At 36.7% G+C, this 19,947-nt stretch overlaps 1 protein-coding gene across 2 annotated transcripts in view; it reads left to right on the top strand.

Annotated features, from left to right (window-relative positions):
* LOC102218780 (RNA-binding motif, single-stranded-interacting protein 2-like) overlaps nucleotides 1-19,947 on the top strand; it is a 40,646-nt gene that overhangs the window by 2,779 nt on the left and 17,920 nt on the right. For both annotated transcript variants that reach the window (XM_014469058.2, XM_023325138.1), the window contains exon 2: nucleotides 15,758-15,924. In XM_014469058.2, the coding sequence (XP_014324544.1) occupies nucleotides 15,758-15,924 (167 nt within the window). The remainder of the gene's footprint in view (nucleotides 1-15,757; nucleotides 15,925-19,947) is intronic.

Here is a 19,947-nt window from a genome sequence, read left to right on the forward strand (position 1 = left end):
TCCACTTTCAGTTTCACTTCCAGTTCAATTTCTTTAACTAAAGATGTCTGTCAAGGTTTTGGCTTAGGACTATTCCTTTCATTTTTCTTTTCAAAAAATATTGACAGTAAAGTTACTTAAGCATTTTTTCATTTTTATGGTAGTGATGCCATATTATTTAAAAAGAGTATTGAAATACACTGCATCTCACACCAGTTGCTTGGAAAATGACCTTAAGGTCATTGAGGATTTTAAAAGGGCTTCATAATGACATTGAGGCAGTACAAATAGATTCTATGACTAACTGATTTCAATGCAAATGCCGGTACATGTTTTGTGCTAACTTTGTCTGTCATGCCCAGAACACTCTTTGAAAAATATTTTTAAAGTCAGTAATCTCTTTCCTGTTTAAATTGTGTGGACATTTATAATCACATAAATAAGTAAAATAATAATAATAAAAAAGATTTCACGTCACAGCTAAACATTTTTAGCTTGAATCACGTTCATGTTACATAAAATAGATTGTTAACAGCCTGTGTAAATTATCCACGTTTAAACAACATTAAAATATATAAATATGTAAAATATATTTATATGCACCTTGAACTCGAACTTGCTCTTTCACAAGTATAGCCTTGATATTAAAATAGTTTCAGTTGGTTCAAAATTAAGATCTCTTTATTGATTGCTCTTACTTTCACAGTTTAGATACTGTGTAGAAATAAAAAAAGTGAGACTACTAAAACCTTTACATATTAGTAACAAAATATTGAACTACACAGATTTACATAAAACATTATAAATATCAGTGACCCAAGTTTTTCCCTTTTCTCTCACCTTTGAATCTAATGCAAAAATGTATAAACCAGGTTTTTGTGACAGTGTTGGTTCTCATGAGGGTCTTTGTTGGTTTGCAGCTGCTCAGTTTTCTTACGTCTTGGGTTGGCTCTGGCGTGTTTTCGTGTGGTCATACACATAGCGCATCATCCCTGTGGACAATAATTTAATTAAACATGGCGTACGGTGACCTTCCATTCAGTGGATCATAGCAAGTCAGCTTCCCCCGGTGCTTTCTGCTCTCTGTCTGCTCCTGCGATCTCCTGGACTTTGAGAGGCATTTTAAAAATGAATATTGTCATATTGTCTTTCTTTGATCCTGGGCGTCACCTGGCTCCTCATCCTCACAAATCTGATGACAACATTTGTGCCAGTCTGTGGAAAACCAAGTCTTTGTTTTTTGCACAATTTAAGTTTTTAATTTATTTTATATATCACATGTTAGACTATAACTAAATTTGGATATTTGATACTTTAGTATTCACTTGAGCTTGCATCACAACAGACAATGATGCTGCTTATAAAGGAAGTCAGATTTATGGATGCAGGCACTTGCAGTTTTATCACTTGATCTGTCCATATTCTACTCAACAAACATACAAAAATAAATGTCGCATTTTTGTTGACAATGAATATGAATGTGCAGGAACCTTTTGAGAAATTAAGCCTTTTAATCCAGTTCCTATTCTTTTGTGTTTTTGTGTAGCAGGAACTGAGCTTGTTTATTTCTTATCACTGCTTTTACACAGACACGCTTTAAAGTCATAGTTTTCCTATCACAACATGAACAACTATCTAAGGTAGGTTAATTCATCCAGATGTGAGCCATTATTGATTAGTTGAACAAGTTGACTGCTCACAAATCAAAATCAGTGTTAACCAACTGCTTCTTGTGCCAATGAAAGAGAGTTTTTCACATTTACCAAAGTGGAACAGAATAAATCGTAGAGCGGTGAAATCATGTTTATCTTTCTTCTTTTTTTGACCTTTGTGGAATTGAAGAAATGCTTGATTTTTAAATACAGTATGTAAAACAATAAAAATGAACCACCTGTAGCTGAGATATAAAAAACATAAACTATGAATGGATTGGGAGACAAAAGACTAAGTGATAATATTTGGTAAACTCAGGCCTGAAGTGACACCCACTTCTTTTTTAATTCAATTCAGAAATTAATGTTTCCCAGTTGTGTTTGTTGATATGGACAGGATGGCTCACTGCCCAAGGCAACGCTCAGTCAGGGGCAAACCAAAAAATGTTATCTGTCAATTACTCTGCATGATATTGGTTAATCCACATAGCCATAGAAATAGATTACTCTTTGTGGGTAAGGTTGTTATATATGCAGGTGAAACTAGAACAACCTGTTAGACTTTTTGCTGTTTCCGTTTATCCTGTGCTTGAGTAACGGTACACAGTCCTCTAACAAAGTCTGGTGTCTTTTTGCAATGTCTCAAAGGTTCATCATTACACATTAGAAACAAGTTTCTTTCATTGTTAATATACAGGTTGAGTCAATAGGGTGTTTTACACTCCAATGTTCCGAATAGTGTAAGAACAACATGAGAACATTAGCAGTGCACCACGGCTGACTAATGAGGATGGTGCTATCTGAATTGCAACTTCAAATTTGGGTTTTCAATCAAAGGGTAATAGTTTTGTTTTTTAAGAAATCTGTTCTTTGATCATGTCTTGTTCAAAATGTGAGACACACTGATCACACACTGATTGAATTGTTCTACAACAATCAGAAATCATATGAAATACAGTTTGAGTTGATATAAAACATTTATTCTATTAGTGCAAAAGAATATCTGAATTTTCAATTTCTATTTTAGACTCGGATCTATTTAGATTGAGATAAAACAAAATATGTTTGGATTTTTTGTGTTACAAAAATGATTGTTAAAATCTCCAGTTGGCACATGTAATATATCGATAAAACGACACATCCTTGCAATATTGATGGTACTGATTAATTTCATTAATGAACAATTCAGAACCTGTTAGTCTACATATTCTGCAGTTGTCTATCTGCATTTTAGAAAGACAAGCTCTGTGGATTTAAATGTGAGGGAATAAAGTTTTGTATTTGTGGAACATTAAGGCCTGTCACTTAGTTTTGATGTGCTTTGATTCTGAGTAGCTTGTGCATACCAGGATCAATTGTGGGGAACTTACTGTGTTGCTGCATCGTGAGCAGGTTTGTTACTTGTTCTTGGTACCACTTTATTATTTATTTATGGCAGTCAGATAATTATTAGTTTAATTTTTCAGAAAGTTCTTTCACTTTTACTTTCAAGCAACCATCATCCTGAGGTGAGCAAAACGTATCCAAAGTACTGTGGGAAATTAAGATATGTTCTTATTGAGTCATTGCTTTGGTGCCCATGTGCAGCATGAATTGTGATGCTACTACTGTGGAATATTTTGTCATTTCCCAAATCGTTTCATACTCATATTTGTACCACTGTGTCCCCCACTTATTTCCACTGATAAATTTTGATTTTGATGAAATACAGAGATAAAAAAAAATAAAATGCCAATTTCTCACGGTTTAATTGAGGATGACTTTACATACTGCCATATTTCCAGTGATTGTGGTTTTGATCCCTGCATTGACCAATCAGCTGACCTGCTAGTAGATAATAACCACATTTCCTTAAAGTGGACTATAAGAAAATTTAAAAATACTTTAATTCATCACTCATCAGAGCAGGTGCGAAACGTTTTGCTTATAGGTATTAAGTGGCACGTGGTTGGTACGAAGCATCCTGCAGCAGACCGTTCCTGAAAGGGTTAGGTGTGAAACAATCAAACCTGCAACAGGAAGAAATGGCCAATGGACAAAATGACCAGCCACCTGTCACTAACCTGTCTCCATCTAAATGAAAGGTGAACTACAATGTGTACTGACAGCAATCACTGGACATAAACACTAAATTTCTGTGTCAATTTTGATTTATATTTATGTTTGTGCAGTTATGCAGGAACTTAACAGCAAAGTAGAAATTATCACCTATTTAAAAGAAAACTAGATGCTAAGGTCAAGTTACTCATACTGCAGTGTTTACTGCTTCCATGTGTTTTTTTCTTAGCTTCCATAAAATGCAATCTTTCTCCAGTGTTTACCCTCATAAAGCTTGTTGTTCTTTGAAGTCCACATATAAAAAACAAACAAACCTTTGCAGTTCTGTTTCAATCATGACATCCAGAACATACACCCATGCCCTTGGCAAAGCCTACACTATTGGCAATTGGCAGGCTATTAGATAGTTGGATTGTTCTTCTGGTGGACAAAAAAGAAACTTGTTTGGGTCACATGACTTAGTTACATGACCCAAACATATAGGAAACTGCATCTGCCAATACAGTATCACATACACTGTTAAATAAGCCTCACACTGTTAAGGAAAACATGGATTGGTTAGGTTCCATATCTCAGTATCATAATTAAAGATTTGCCCAATGACAAGCACAGGCTCATTTCAAAGTTTCACTTTCATTTGTTGTTTACTTTGGGTGTAGTTTGCTGGTTTGCTATGGTAAGGCTCTATATTACTAGGCTGTTGTGCCTTAAATGAACATTTTGTTCTCTCGCGAGGTCTGTGTGACTTGGATATCATCAGCAGATTGTTTAGTTTGTTCATAGTACGTATGTACTTTGTTTATTATTACAGGTTCTCCTTTTTATTGACTAAATATGTGTCTTTTTATGCAACTGTTTTAAGTCACTTTTTTAATTAAATAAAATGGATGGATGGTCTTGAAATCATACTGTATAATAATATTAGGAGAAAGAAAAAGTCTTACCCAATTCACTGAAATTTCAGAATTTCATTCTTGAAACTTTAGTTCTGTATTATGGTTTCCTTCTTATTGAATCCATGCTTAATCTATACGCTATGTAATACACAGCGTAAAGGTCTGAATGCAAAATAAACCCATACATGGTGAGAAAAAAGTCCTTTATTCTTTCTTAGACTGAGGGAAAAGGTGTAAGGTTTCTGTTGTGCCCAAACCTAGTTTGGGCACAAAACTCATTTCCTGACTCAAATAAATACAATGAATTCTCTCAAATCAAATTTGGTTGGTTTCCGCATAAAACTCACTGGCTGGAGAAAAGTAACAATGGCGGCTTTCCACTTCTTAAGGTATCATGAGTCTCACTCAGGGCCTCATCCAATGGCATGTTTTTGTACTTTTCATTCAGAGTTTTTGTTCTCTTCCTGGCGGGAGACCTTTTCAACTGATGTCTACTTACTGCTGTGATTTAAAGCTCTGAAAGCCTCAACATAGATTCAACAGAGCCAAAAAGCAGCTATAGATGAAAAGAATTGAAGGAATCACATAGACTGGAGCATTAAATGTGACCCAAACATAAGAAGGTTGCCGTTTAAAGGCCATTTGTTTGAAGTCTTCTAAGACTTTAAAGATCAGTAGTTTTAACCTTTCACTTGAAACTCTTAAGTATTGAGACATAACCAAGTTAGGCTGTTATTAGTCATGCTCCCTTTCACTCTGCTATTAGCCTGATGTTTTAACTTTTTATATATATTTGCATTAAAAACCTAAGGCTTGATTGCTGCATCTGGCTGAAGTTGAAAATTAAAGCTTTACATTATGACATAAATACAAAATTATAAGATTAGAAATGTACCAATCTCTGGTGGTTTACATAAAGCTATAATCTGCCACTGCAGATTTTTGCCAATTCCATTTTTTTGTTAATAACTTTAAAATCAGAGCCTATGTGAACAAACGGCACTGAAAAGCTGTGGTTATATTATTGTATAAGGGACGAGCCATGGTTAACACGGTTAGCATGTTTAGCAGCGCTAGCGTTGCGAAACAGTAATCTGTGTGTATATTCTAGAGAATGAAACTCTTTTGTTAACTTTAAGGTTTCCAAAAGGCTGCCAACATTTATAAATCCAGCATGTTTGCTGATAGACAGAGGCTCAAGAGGATAAAAAAGCAAATTTTCTGTACTGAGTTCAGCCTTCCTTTTATCAGCTGAAAATCTTGCTCTCTCTCGCTCCCATGCAGCCTGAATAAACCACAGACAGGTCTCGACATGTCAGAAATAATTTTCTTTTCTGTAGCTTCTCACACCTCAGAGATTTCTCAGATTTCATTTTGTTGCTATTGTGACCCACTGAGTGTCCAATTGGCTCATCACTGGTCAGTGCTGATCGAGCTGAAAGTTTGTTTTTTCTGGTTGCAAGCCAGTTTGTTAGTGAATATCTACAGAATATATGACGTAGGATGAAATGTTGTAGTCTTCCCAGGAACTACGTGATTATACTATTCACTAGGTTTTTAAATGGTTTTATTCAGAATAGCTTGTGGACCATGCAGTGACATGAGCAAAGCTACTGCACCAGATATTTAGATTGGTATAGATTAATTTTGTATCTACTGTATGTCAAACATGTTTTTGCTACAGCACTAACATGAAGTGAAACCAGTTGATACTTGGGAACGAAAGAGTCTAAATTTAAAGATGTCTTTTTCTGCTTATTCTGTCAACAGTATATCTATATGTTACAGATCTGCACAACTCTAAAATGTAATCTAAAGTAAATGGACAACAGAATATCAGGTCGTTTGTATTTTCTAAAAATTGAAAGCACAGCAATGAAACCGAGAACCGCTGGAAGTAAATTCCCCTTGTAAAACGCTTTGTATCTAGACCTCGATCTTATCAGATTTATATGCAAATATACAAACTTACCCTTGTACTACTGTGATATTTGTCTCTTGAGCAAGATGTACCAGTACCTACATGGAGGTAAAGAGAACAACTTGACCAGCATGCTGTGGTTGTTTAAACAGTTCTTGTGCCGATTGACTGCTAGCGATCGCCATTACCTCCACTGCAATCTGAACAGGATGAGATGGGCACAGAACACAGATGAATCAATAAAAGGAGCTGATGTTGTTTTTCTATGTTGGATGTACATGTACTGATAGCTAATGTGATGAAAAACGTTCTTGGGAAATAAATTTTGAGAGTTTTAATGCTCTTTCGGGAACACTGTTATTTGCTGTCAACTCTGTTGCCTCAGCTGTCTCTAAGGTCATATTCACACCATTTAATCCAGTAAACCCGGAACGATTGGGAATTGAGTTCGATTGGGGTTGACGCTGTTTGCTGGTTTGATTTTGCTATGACAATGCAATTTTTCAAATGAACCGGGCCTTTTGATTCACTTACATGTGTTTACTCACAGTGCCCCTTGTTGAAGTCTGCTCCAGCATAAGGTTCACTTAAAGTCAAACTCTACCTATATTTTTAGGCCCTTCAGAGTTTGTGTCTTTGAGCTGCACCAGTCGGACTGAACTTTCACAACTCCTCAAACACATCGGACTCTTTGAGCAAACGAGCTAGACTTGTATTTAGGGCTGCTGTAAATGCACGCTAAGTGTGTTTTATATAGGGCAGAGAGGCTGCGGCACAACCAGGAGTTAGACTAAAAAGCTTTAGGGAGCTTTTAACAGAGCTTTTATGTTCCTTTATCGCTGGGTCTTTATGAAAGCATTTTGTTGCTTCACCTGATAATGACTGAGAAAACCATAAAGTGGAAAAAAATATTGTCTATTTAGTACTTATATAATTATGCTTACCTTGATCACTGGCATTTCACTTCTCATTGACATAATTACGGCAATTACAAATTTACTCCTTCTCTCCAATGCTGTCCAGTTAGGGCTTCACCACAACACAACACTAAAACTGCAGTGGTAAAGGTGTCAAATTATATATTTCTTAGTAGAAATCAATCTAAAACTTTTTTGTTGATATTGCTGTATCGACAGTTGATCATAACATATTGATCCATCCATTCACCTTCCAAACTGGATGAGTGGACATACTCCGCTAACCCTGTTCAGGCCTTATGTTGCAGACTGGGAATAGTTGTGTTCTTCAGCAATCAAATCTGGACTGAATTCCTCAAGGCTTCATCCTCGGTTCACTTGTAGGGTGTTTTCACACCTGATAGTGCGGTAGACTGGGTTAGATTGGGGACAAAAATTGCAACATTAGTTACATTTTCTGCTAGCGAGGTACGTTCTCACGCTGCACTGTGTCAAACGGAGTAAACAATTTAAAAAACCTGTTCTCCCCCTCTCCTGTGGTGGTGCTGCACCAAGAACTACTGAAGGAAACAACATGAAAACATCTGAAGAAGACACTGAGTGCAACTTCTTTTTTCAAGAAATGCAAACAAAAATGGAGTGGCGTCAAATTTTAGGATGGGTTGTAGGATTTCACTTTTATCTGTGGCAAAAAACCACGAGCCATTTCTCCCGCTAGTGCCAAACTTGTGCATTTGTTTTTGTTGTGATTAGCCAGAATGCCCAGCGCTGTTGTCCATTTCCTGCTTTTGGAGCACTCTCTGGTCTGCTTGGCATTCACATATGTAGTAGAAGTAGAAGCAAATGAACCAGACTTTCTAGGCAAATGGATTAAAGTGGACCAAAATGGGCTGGTATGAATGCACTCCTAATCTTTCTGTTTGCTGCCTGTAGCTCTGGTCATGCAGCACTACTATAAGTCTTACTGTACGTAGCCTGACAACACACAAATGTAATGTAAGTCCAGACGCCACATTACCACAGCTTACAGACACAGATTCATTGTGTCCATCAAATCAGTAAGTGAAGAAAACTGAATTTAGGCATAATTGTTTTTAGTTTCAAAAATGCTAGATTCATTGAGGGTAAAGACTAAAAGGCACACAAGAAGCTTGAGTGTTGCTATGGGCCTCAGCTATAAAATCCACATCTGTTACTAAATCCTACAACCATCTCAACAGTTTACAGAATAAACAGTTTGCTGTCAAATCATAGCACAGAAAAACTAGTTCAGTCTTTTACTTTCTGTAGGTTAGATCATTGTGATGGTGCATTTGACCCCCTGTTTGTAAAAGGGTAGATTATATAATCTTGTTATTGGTCTAAGAGGCACTGAATTGTCTTGGACCTTAATATCTTTAAGACTTGCAGATCTGATATGAAACAGAAATATGTTTGCTCTTTACTTCCAGGACCAGAATTAAACAAATTGAGGAAACATTTAGTTTCTGTGTTCCTCAACTCTGAAAATAACTTTGTAAAAACTTGAGATTGGAAGAAACTAGTTTAAATTAAGACTGAATGTAGAACTGCTTGTTGTAGCTTTCTTTTTAAGATTACTCTATAAGTCAATTTTAATGATGTCTTTACTATTTGTTTGAAATTTTTAAAGCACTTTGGATTATCTATTTATTGTCTATATGGCAGTACTGTTCAAACATACACTGCCTTATCAGTCTAGTTTGTTATATAAATGGGTATTAGTTTTTTAAAATGTCAACGTAAGCAGAAAACGCTTTTTAATTCCTTTTAAATGGCATCCATGTGCTTCTAAAAACAAAATCACAACCTTTCATTGGCAGCAGCCAATTATGTTTTTTTTCTAACCAGATTCTCTAAGGTCAGCAGGAACTTCTGAGTCTGTTTCTTCCATTACAGTTTTATTTGGAAACCATTACAAAGTGGAAAATACAGCATAAGGTGAGCAACAATTACTACTACACCTCTGCTTTAATCTTTAAGACTGTTGAAATATAAAGAAATTAGTTTAGGCAAGTGTGTAGGAGATTACTATAACCAGCCCAAATATGGAGGATTTTCAGAAGTTGAGGTAAAGAGGCTACCTGAACAAGCAGATTCTTAAACAACAATATACATACTTTTTTTAAAAAAGAGTAATAAAATCACCTTTTTTAATCCAAAAAACAATTTTTTTGCTGGAAATGCCAGTAGGTGTGTCCAAATTGTTTACTAGGAAATATATCTTTTTCAAATTCTGATCATAAAGGGAAATAATAAGTTCTTATTCAGGCTTAAAGATATAAAAAAAAATCAGTTGGCATCAAATTATTGCTAATGAGTTGAACACAAAATACAAATCAGCCATTCACATGGTAGCAACTTGACGCTACAACATAAACGTATGGACCCAACATGCCTTGTAGCAATGTTGCAGGTTGCTGGTGGTGAAATGGCGTGGACAATAAGACTGAAAAACGTATCATGATATAAGCTTTTCATATCAGTCAACATCAATAATTATTGATTAATTTTTTGTTTTAAATATCTAAAATACTGCCAAATTAGTTACGTGACCTTTGATGCTTTGTCGACGGTTTTCACTCCACATTGTTTTTATTTTCATGCAGTTGTGAGGCACAGCGAAACCTTAAACTTCTGTTGCGCAAGTTACTCAACATGTGGTTGCTAGGTAACCACAAGTTACTCAACAGGCTGTTGTAAGGTAACCAAAGAGTGAGTTAGTTGATGCCACCAACCTTGCTGAGAAGTAAAGCATTTCCTCTGCCTACATATAATAAAGGAGCCTCTGAGTGTATATTGGTTACCCTCTGTGGGCAGAGATGGGTTTCATTGTGTCATTCACAGATACAGTGGGTTTTTTTATGTTCATGCACCTGTCTGCTTCTCGCATCATCCATAACAATGACGACAGGAAACAAAGTAGGCGAATGAGATTTACTGTTTAGACGGTTTTCCTTCAGAAAATACTAGCAAATTTCCTCTCATAAAATGCTCCATTCAGCATTTCTTTAGCAGATGTGCTAAGCTGAGTTATGTCATAGCTCTATCTTTGCAACTGTTGGGGAAAAAAATACAAGGAGGCATGGCATTTTTTTTTTGTCCTTTCCAAACATTTAAAATCTATTTTGTAAATGTCCTGTTCAACTAGCAGCTTAGGTCTATTTTGGAGTCTCAAAAAATGTACTTCAATCTGGCTAAATTCACTTTAATATGACAGAAATAATGTTCTTCATATAAATAGATGCTTAATACTAATAAATTAGTGTTTGCAATTCTTCTATAGCGGTGATACACACTTTGTTATCTCGGTTGCTTTAGTGTTTGTGTACGAACCCAGCTGTTCTGCTGGGGTGAGTCTACCCTGGCTGAACCCTGCTGTGCCGCCACCTTTGTCCCTCTGGTGCTTTGCCATCTATATGTTTATCTCTCTTTGTTTACTGTGTCAGATGTTTCGAATCGGTCCTCAGCGTGAGTGCCAATAACATCAAGCAGGCAAGGTTAACAGGTAGAAAGGCAGCCAGAGTCCTTGGAGAAAGCACAGCTCTTAGAAATTTGATGCCAAGTACAGCGGTTGATGCCAGACGCTCAGTGTGTCTCACATTTTGTTAGATCTCGGGCCGAGCTGCGGGGCCAGTGTTTTCACATATCTGATTTCGGGCTCTCCAGCTCAACCTGACCTGACTTGAAAGCTTTGCATGCATGTGGATTTGCACACAGCATGTGTGTCAAGGTGTGACCGGCAAAAGGTAGACAATCCGAGGGTTAATAGGCGACTATAAAAGCACAAAAAGAAAAAAGGGGAGGATTCCAGACAGACAAGGAGGAGGATTTAGGAACGAGTTTGGACGTGAACTCGGTGTCCCTGTCACCTGGTTGGAATGCAGATCTTCTTATTCATGATAAGATCACGAGCAGACAGAGCGGATTTCCTGCCTGCTGCCAGTGACACAGCATACGTCTTTACGAGACACACAGTACTGACCCACCTAACGATGAGCTAATACTCAAATATTGTTTTACTGTTTTACAAATAACATGCCTGCGTTTTTATTAGTAATCGGGCTGCAGGTTTCATCAGATAAAAGGATGAATGGCTTTTTAACACTTTTTTTTAAACAAATAAAAATCTGAAAAGTGTGGTGTAGATTTGCATTTGATCATAATGAGTCAATACTTTGGATAGCCATCTTACACTGCAGCCTCAGCTGCAGAGGCATTTCTTTCTTGCAGTCTACACCAAAATCATAGATTGGACAGAGACAGTCTGTGAATATTATTTTTCAAATTTTGCCTCAGATTCTCAAATGGTTATAAGTCTGGACTTTGACTGGACCATTCAAGCACTGGCATACGTTGTGATTGCAGCTCTGGCTGTACAGTATGTTTCGCATTGTTATTCTGCCGGTGTGTCATAGTAAAGAAAAGAGGTAAACTGTAAATACATGCCACACTTTTCAGATTTTTTGTTTAAAAGAGTTTGAAATCATTGTAATTTCACTTCACATTTAAGTGACACAAACTAAGATGGTCAAGACCTTGTTTGCTTTTGCAAGCAGTTCTTGCTCAGATATAAGTAATGAAATTAAATTGTCAAACAGTAAAATAACTAGCAATTTACCAACTCATTAATGAAATTCCCACATTGGAATTGTTGTTAGCCCTAAAGAGAGCTCAGTACAAATTAATCAGCAGCGTAATGCCAAATGCTTGCCTCAAGCTTGGTCCTCAGTCAGGCCCGTCATAAATCTGCACATAAGCATGTAGTGTAAGGGAGTCAGCTGGTTGGACATTCATGTCTCCTCTAACTGCCTGAGGAAAAAGACAGGAGCTTCAGTCACTGAGCGGGACAGGAAAGGAAAACAGACCTCCCAGCAGCCAGGAAATCCATGGAATCCCGTGGGTCAATTCAGGGTCAGCTGGAGAAGTCCCACAGGGAGAGGAGGAGATAAAACAGTGTTGTGGCACTAAAAGGTGAGATTCACCAGCAAGTGGCTCTCTGCGGACATGTACCAATTATCAGACATGCAATTGAGTGCAGAGAAAACCACACTTTATGTCTTTTTTAGCACGAATCACATGCATTTTGTTTCAGTCAAGAATAAAGAAGATCTTTGATTTAAACACCAAAAGCCAATCTTAAGTAAAACCAACAAAAGCCAGCTTTTAAAAGATGTACAATTTGGAAACGTGATGGGAGTTCATGAAAAGGTGCCAGAGAATCTTCTATTTATAGAGATGTTTTTTTGTTTCTTTATCTTTGGTGCTAAAAATAATCTAGTGCTATTTTCATACCGCCATGGAGAGGAAGACAAATGAAAACTAAGCTACAAAGTGAAATGACAAATATTAGCTTAACCCTCAAAAGCCAAACAGTTGGAAGAAAATTCAGTTTTTGAAAAAGAAGTTATGTCGTTTTTATAACTACAGGCACATTTTGTAGAAAATTTGTAAAGTAAATCTAGTATCATATTTTAGTATTTTAGTATCATATTTACTAAATGTAGTAGGTTATTGAGAAAAATACTAACTTCTTTATTATTATTTAGTTGTACTTGTATCATCCTCTTGGGTTAATGTAATTATGACCTAGAAGATTGATTTTGTGTGCAATAAAACAACAGATGGCACACTAAAAAAGAATTTATGACTTTTACCCATCTTTAAACTGTATTACAATTCTTTCTTCTTCTTGCATTTTTACATTTTATCTATTAAATATAAGCATTTTTGCTACCGCAGCATTTTAAAACCTTGGATGTACAAGCCGAATCACAAAGCATTGGGTTATCTAACTGGATGATGAGTCACCACAGCATTACTAACATTTCAAAAACCTTACATTGATTTCCACATGTCAGCTGTTTTCAACATAGACTGATCATTTATAACAAATGTAATTTCTAATTGAAGATAAACAGTCATCTACAGCCTTCATATGACTTTTAAAACTAGTTTAGATTGAATGAATGAGTGCTATGTGTCTGTTGTTGAAGCCGGATGATTTAGGAGTGTTGCTGCAATGACACGCTCTTGGTTTTGTCTGGACTATCACTGGGACTTGGCACGGTGGTAGAGACTCTATGAATGAGATTAAAGGTCTCTGCTTTCCTGTTCTTTCATTCACAAATTAGCCGCCTCCAGACCATATTCATCGAGAATTACTCTGTGACACGATAAACTCCTCCAGGCAGACTGTGTTTACTCCGCAGTTTATAACTTGCACACAGAAAAGATTTGCAGACAGATTAAAATCGAGCTTATAATTTGAACAAATTAGTCATCGTTTACCATTTAATTTGAAAAAGCTAAAATCCTCACAGCATTTTTAGTTAAATTAGTTCAATTGCGCTATTAAAAATGTTCTATTCTATGTTCTATCATAATGTTCTATCCAGTTTTTACTGCAGCTTTTGGTCATTTTTAGAATTTTTTAAATAATACATACAGTTAACTCTAGATATTTACATAAACTGTATAAAATATATATGTTTTTGCTTCCTGTTTGAAATTAGCTCAAAATAATTTTTTCTGTTTAAGTCATTAGGATGACCTAAAATATTAGGTCATTAGGACATACAGAAACACAATCTGTATGTTTCTGTTTTTATTTAGAGAAATACAAATTATGTTGCTTTCTTAACATTCATTTATTATATACCCATCAATGCATGGATTGTGAAGTATGACATAAGATAATACAACAAATCGCTGTCATTTCTCTCTGAGAAAAAGATTTGGTTTACATGCCACCTGTTTGTCATGATGGTAGTAGAGGTTAAGGGTCTTTCTCTGTTTTATTGTCATTTTTTTACTCGCTGTCAACAAAGCAGAGGTGAGGAGAGCTATCTTTGCCTCATGAATGGTTTCCAATTAGCAGAGTTGGTTGACGTTGTAGGTGGTCCTTGTTTAAGCATGTTGTCCCACTGGGCTTTTCCTAAACACCAGCAGGTTGATCAGTGACCCTTTCCTTCATTGCTATGCTAACCCATTGTCCTCTTGTTGGCTCTGTCTAATGAGCTACTCTGTACACCTTAAATAAAAGATGTTTTGTTTTTATTTTTTCATGCATCTATCCTAATTGAACAAATGCAAACAAATGAAAATATTTTTCTAACTAATAGAACATTAGGCCAGATAAACCTTAGGCTCTAAAACTCCCTTTAGACTTGATGGGTTGAAGTCTGAAATGGGGAGTTCTTGTTTGTGACTGGCAAAATGAAAAGAATAAAACCAGCTTTGTTTATTTCATGAAAATACACACATATGAATGGTTACACAACACTTTGTTTGATATCTCTAAGGACAGCCACAGTCCCATGGTGAGATGAGATTAGAAGATGCATGAGTCGTTGTGCAACATCCCATCATGTTGCACGTGGTGAGTCACGGACTAGTCCACCATTGGAGTTTACGACTTAAATTCACAATCAGTATCAGCTTTATTGGCCAAGATGCTGTGCACAAACAATCTGATTCTGGTTTCAATTGCTCACAGTGTACAGACATTAGGTGCAGGAACAAAAAGTGCCATCAGCGTAATACTGAGGTGGCCATCCACACCGTCATCTTGAATTAAATCTGGCACAGGTATTTGTAAACAGATAAATGTAGCAGAAGTGAGAAACTTTCTTTTTATATAATGTACACGCTGCTGGCATAGTTGTTATTTTTATCTTTACATTACCTTTGTTTCGCTTTTGTTTTGTAATTTGAACTTAACCGTCCTTATCAGCCTCTTGCCAGTTTTGATCTTTTTGTTCGTACATCTTCAACACAGTTTTAGATTAAATGGCGTGAGACATCCAGGTCCAAGCAAGATACAAGTTTGAACAAACGTTAATGTTTATCTTTTTGATTTTTATCTGTAGAAGTAAATGAAGGAGCTGGATTAATAATAATTGGTTTATAGTATTTTAATTATTTCTGATTAACGGGACTAAATATTTTCTGGGTTCCTTAAATCAGTGGGCAAATACCTCGACAAGTAAGAAAGAAGTTACCCAACATTGAGAAAGCATGAGAGGCCCCATTTTCCCTGCATGGAGCAGTTAGCCAAGAGGCCCCACATTCCCCTTCAATGTACTGTATTAAAGAGTGTTGACATGCGGGCTGTATGATATCAATTTTCACAGCTCCCACATAATCAACTGTTTGATGCAGGATTATTTTTCATCTCTCCACATGTGAATATCACGGCTCTAAGTTTCTCACATTGATTTCCAGTGAATTACATTAATCTTGGCAATTTTCTTTTTACTTGTCTTGTTTCTCACAGTGAATAAATTACATCTGTCCTCTCTATCCCCAATGCAGCAGTCCTATGTGTCCTCCGGCCACCAGATGGCACCTCCCAGTCCCAACACCAACAGTAGTAGCAACAGCAGCGGCGGAGGTGGGGAACAGCTCAGTAAAACGAACCTATATATCCGCGGCCTCCATCCAGGAACTACAGATCAGGACCTCGTGAAGCTCTGCCAACCGTGAGTGATTTTAGGCCTGCTAACCTGCAACTTCTAGATGCATCCCAGTACCTATCATATTCTCTAGCCTGTGTACTTTAAAATAAATTACCTGAATGAACAGACCTTTTAGTTTCCATTCCATGACCTTCCAAAGGGTCGACTTTCTCTCTTGTAAACAAGAGCCATGTGTACAAGCAACTGTTAGTGTACCGAAACAGGTGAAGGAGGGGAAAATGCAGAGCGGCTCTATTGCAAACACCCAGAACAAACTCTGCCCACTGCAGAACTTTATCTAGCATCTTATTAACCATTTTACATCTAAATTTCAAATATCCGCCTGGATATTTTTGCTAATTTTAATTGTACGTAGTTCTTTAAATGTCCTGTGAGTAAATATATTTACCCATTTGTCCATAACAACTGGAACTTTTAATATCTAGAAAGTTATTTTTGCAATTTACCGTCTAGTAAAAGATTGCCCCTCAGATTAATTTTACTCTCTGCTAAGGCAGGGGTGAAATTACCATAATAACCCTATATTGGCAGGAGAGCGCAACGTCTCCCCTCTTTCGGAAACCGTTGGAATTTTTCAGATAGCGCAAAGTGTGGCGGAATTACGGTACTGCAACTTTGGCTGGATCATTGCAGATCAGGTTGGCCTGGAAGGGTTAAAAGCACATATACTGTGTAAATCAATGATGACTTCTGTTTAGAGCTATGTAATTTTATTGATTCTACGATATTTATAAAAAATCTTTCCTCAGAAAGTATCGATTTTTCATCCGCGAGTGTCGATACATTAAATCCTACTTTGAGTTTTATGTCAAATCCACATGAATTAAATGACAGCTATCACACATGACATTTTTTACATGTAGATTAAAAATGACATGTAACAAAACAACCAGTTACAATTAATTTAATAATGAAATTAAATGGAAAAGTTACAATTTATAATAAAAGTCAATAATACAAAAAAAGGATTCTTTTCTGCATAGCCAAATACACAAAGCCACACAATTAACATTTAAACAAAGCAAATGTATAACAAAAACATTTATTACACCATCAGTTCAATTAATTCAATCAAAGTCTATGGAACAGTCACAAAATGTCACCAAAATCACTCTGTCCCTCTAAAATCTTTCATAAAATCTTAAAAATGCATACACTCGTATCATTTGCTGAAAATATATCATATCGTGAGCAGAATATTGTACTGTATCGTGAGATGAGTGTATCACTACAGCCCTACTTCTACTTCTGTTGTGATCTGGCGCTTTATGGAAACCGAGTAAACCTTTAAAGGTGTACCGCGTGACGAAGGACATTCAGCGTTTTTATATCAAAGATGCTCTCTCACTGCAAGCTTTTTTTTCATCTCTTTATGATAAATGACATTATTGTGTGACCGAACCTAATTGTACATTCCAGTCCACATTAAGTGGAACAAGTTTTGTCTTTGATACTGAATGAGAGAAAGAGTCCCACAGAAACCCAATGCGAGGAAACACATCTGTGCCGTCCAGAACTGAGCCCTTCATCTGTTGGACACATGATTTCATTTCTAGAGCTCTTTAGGCAGGAATGGAACAAAACACAGAAACAGTATCGTTCTGAATTATTCATAACACTGGGAGTTATTAATAATTCGCCACATTACAACCACAATTTTCTATGTATTATATTGGGATCCTCCATACAACACAATGTATGGGGGATTTGTTTTTAACAAACAATCAGAAAAAATAACTTTTTTGAGCCCTGCTTTTAACAGTGGCCTAATTTGTAAATAACATGCACCTGTATGTCTTTAGTCTGACCCAGCTGAAAACCTCAGTGGTTTATTAGATAACAGTGAACAAAAAAGCATCGTGAAGAGCAGTGAACACAGCAGACAGGTCAGAGATGAGGCTTGGAGAAGTGTAAAGTTTAGAGGCCTCTAATATGACTCTGGCAGAGCTATGGAGAACCACAGCTCAGGTGGAAGAATATCCTAACAGGACAACATGCCCTCAGCAAAAAATCTGCCCTTTTTGGATAAGTGGACAGAAGGAAACAACTGATGATGTTGAGTCATAAGAAGCCCGGTTTGCAAATTGCAACCAGCTGTTTGAGTGACACAGCAAATATTATGTGAAGAAGATGTTCGGGTCAGATAAGCTCAAACAGTAAAGTTTTTGTTTGACATACACAATAACGTGCATCACCCAAACATACCACGCCAATGCTAGCAGCATCATGCAGTGGGAATATTTTCATCACTAAAGTCAGGATATCTGCTTAGAGTTAATGGTAAAACTGATGAAGTTAACTGTAGAGCAGACCTGGAGGGAAGTTTGTTAAAAGCTGCAAAACATTTAAGTACAAATTTATGCCTCACCTTTTAGATTTTTATTCTTTTCACTTAACAGCCCTGCACTACGTCTGTTAGTCTATCACATAAATTTGAGTTTGTGGCAAAAAGTGAAAAGATTCAATAGTTTTGCAAGGCATCAGTTTGTTTATTATTCATTACACAGAAATAAATCATGATCTGAAAAATAATTGAGACTCAGCAGGAAATAATAGAAACCTAAGTCAAAACCAGAGGGCAACATGGAAAGGAGCCACCAAAAGGTACAGTGTCTTGTGTTTTTTACTTTTGATCAAATATTATACTCCCTATGGGACTAAAAAAAATCAGCTCTAAAACAATAGCGAGCCTGCATATTTGTGTGTGCCTATAAAGTCAGAGATAAAGGTTGCTGTAAAGCACCCAAACTGGTTTCGGCGGCAGCAGGTCAGAACGACACTGTACATCAGAGAGGTGAACTTTAGTCATGCATTATTTCCAGGATTCATTCACAGGAAAACCAAATCCGTTTGTGAAAAGGTGTGGACAAATTTCATAAGTCTTGGCTTCACTGTGTGTCTGGTATGCCAGCCAGCCCCACCCTTTCTAATTATTGTGGTTTAGTCAACATTGTAACACATTCAGACGTATATAGATATTAAACTGACTGAGTGGAATCACATTGGCGCATGGTGACGCTTACGTCTGATCAAAGTAGCAATCAAAGCCAGTGTGAAATCTGTGGTTGCTGCTTGAAATGCTGAAACTTCAGCGTAGAGGCAGACTTACAGAAACATCTTTGTGGAGTGGAAAAGAGGTGAATAGAAGAACGGCGCTTTAGAAGTGCCTACCAGTAGGGGGGGGGTCTTAAATGATGTGGGAAAAAGGTTGGAAAGCCTGCTGGGAAAGAATGTCAGCTGGCCATATATGGGCTAGGGTTGTCTTTTAAGTCCTTTTGGCCTTCACCGAGAGGTGGGCTGGTGTTCAAGTGCGGAGGGACTGAAGTCACTTCTCAACTCTCCTAGTGACTCCCTGGGTGTTTCTGAAAAAAACAACAACATTTGATTCTCTTCTGTAATGCTAACCAGAAAAAAGATTAAATAAATAAGAAGATTTCAGCTTGAAAATGTTAAAATATTACAGGTCGGTATTAAATTTATGTTGGAGCTCCAGGAACTGCTTATAGATGATTTTAAAAAATTGAGAAAGAATACATATTCCTCCTGTAATAGTATGAGTAGTAAAAAAATAAGAGTCAGTTTTTTTTAAAAGTACTAGTAAAAATATTTGCATAAAAAAGAAATACGGAGATAGATAGGTGACTGTTTCATTGGGGCATGAACAACACTTTGCAGAATTGCTTTAAATTAGCCAAAATGGGGGGCATCTTTTAACCATTATTTAGCTATTTAAGGTTGTGCCACAACATCTTGTCCAGGCTTTGACTAGGCCACTGCCAGACATTTATTTTGTTTTTGAATCACGCTGAGGTGTTTGTTGTGCTTAGTTTCATTGTCCTGATGCTCAACCCAAATGTGCTTTTACTTAACCCGTTTAATCCCAAATTTTTTCCTGCAAAATAAATGCAGGCATTTCAATCCTCGGACCTCCCTAACACATGATATTTATGAATTATTACATTTTATGTTGGTTATGTTAGTGAAAATGTAGGTTTTATACTTGGCAACAATTGTTGCCAGTGGGAA

This window comes from Xiphophorus maculatus, chromosome 20 (genome assembly GCF_002775205.1).
Source record: "Xiphophorus maculatus strain JP 163 A chromosome 20, X_maculatus-5.0-male, whole genome shotgun sequence".
Lineage (NCBI taxonomy): Eukaryota > Metazoa > Chordata > Actinopteri > Cyprinodontiformes > Poeciliidae > Xiphophorus > Xiphophorus maculatus.